Source organism: Chenopodium album, chromosome 12 (assembly GCF_948465745.1).
Source record: "Chenopodium album chromosome 12, dcCheAlbu1.1, whole genome shotgun sequence".
Lineage (NCBI taxonomy): Eukaryota > Viridiplantae > Streptophyta > Magnoliopsida > Caryophyllales > Amaranthaceae > Chenopodium > Chenopodium album.
The window spans coordinates 30,878,916-30,880,621 of NC_137845.1; the positions used below are offsets into that span (position 1 = coordinate 30,878,916).

Below are 1,706 nucleotides of genomic sequence, written 5' to 3' on the forward strand. Positions count from 1 at the left end.
AAGTGCACAAGTTCATAAAAGCAAATGAGATCGATAGGGAAATGCTGAGCAGAAGAGCACCAAGTGACCCAATAAAGCGAGCTGAAGTCACCCAGGCAGATAACATAGCCATGGTGGATCAGCCCAGCAGAGCTCAAAAAGGTCATAGGGATGCGGATAGGGTGGTTGGAGTGAGAAGATCATACCAGAAACGAGGAGGAAGACCTGGGAGGTTTGACCTATACACTCCACTCACTCATTCGAGGTCCCATATCTTCAACGTGAATAAAGCTGACGATAAATGGCAGAGACCACCCAGAATGGTGAATAAAAATCATGATCCAAGCAAGTGGTGTAACTTCCACAAGGATCATGGACACACCACTGATGAATGCACACATTTGAAAGACAACATAGAGGACTTAGTCCGGCGAGGATACCTGAACCAGTTCAAGCAACATCCTGATTCCTCTAGGAGAAGAGAAGAGGACAGGTCTGGCCATGACCGCAGGGGGGGTCACAGAGGCCCGGCCGAGGGCAGAGATCGAGACAATAAACCAGAAGGCATGGTGTATGTAATCAATGGTGGACCAGTGCATGGTGGAACTGTGAACAGAGCAAGGGCTGACTTGCGAACAATAACCCACCAGATAAATTACAATGAGAAGTGAATATGGCTGCCACTTCCCCCGTAGCCACGAGCTACATTTGATGAGTATGACCAGGAAGGCATAATTTACCCTCATGATGACCCTCTGGTAGTGACTATGAGAATTGCAAACTGGGAGGTAGATAAAGTACTAATAGATGGTGGCAGCTCAGCCAACATCTTATACATTAGTGCATTCAAAGAGCTAAGGCTGGATAAAAAGGACCTAAAAAGAATGAGTTATGAAGTCACCGGGTTCAATGGCTCCGGACTGATTCCAAAAGGCATAATTGAGCTCTCAGTCCGAGTTGGAGGGAGGTCAAGGCGACGAGATGTTCGAGCAGAGTTCTTGGTAATAGACTCCCCATCACCGTATAATGTGATCATTGAAAGACCGCTTATTCACAAAATAGGCGAGGTGGTATCCACCTATCACCTTGTCATGGCATACACAACCAATGATGGGCGGTCTGCAAAGCTCCGGGGAAGCCAAAAGACAGCCCAGTAATGCTATATCACAGCCCTAAAGAAACCTGCTAGGATCAGGCAGCAGCCAGGCTCAAAGCCAAGGTCCAACGAGCATGTCGAAAGGAAATTAAGAAAAAGGAAGCGGGAGGAGTATCACAAAGAAAAGAATAAGCAGAAATTAGCAATGGAAAACTTTGACCCCGCAAAAGAAGAGGCAGTCAGGCCGCTACCCAGCGAGGAGCACATAACTATTGATCTTACATAGGGTGACAACTCTAGGACGGTTAAAATTGGGAAAGATATTGACCTTGGAGTGGGAGTCCACCTCATAGAGCTGCTGAGGGCGAGTAAGGAAATTTTCGCATTTTCAGATGCCAGGAATTAACCCCGTAGTTATGGTTCAAAGGCTGAATGTGAAAGAGGACATCTAGCCAATTAGGCAGAAAAAGCGAATCTTCTCCACGGAGAAAAATCAAGCAATCTAGGAGGAGGTAGACAAGCTCCTAGAGGCTGGATTCATATAGCCTTGTGATTATCCAGAGTGGTTGGCCAACGTAGTCATGGTAAGGAAAGAGAATGGCCAGTGGAGGATGTGCGTTGATTTCACAAT

At 46.7% G+C, this 1,706-nt stretch overlaps 1 protein-coding gene across 1 annotated transcript; it reads left to right on the forward strand.

Moving 5' to 3' along the window:
• Positions 1-746: 746 nt before the first annotated feature.
• On the forward strand, positions 747-1,136 carry LOC145571107 (uncharacterized). The gene has a single exon (XM_081630192.1). It carries the CDS (start codon positions 747-749, stop codon positions 1,134-1,136), a length of 390 nt encoding a protein of 129 aa, XP_081486318.1.
• The last annotated feature ends 570 nt before the right edge of the window (positions 1,137-1,706 follow it).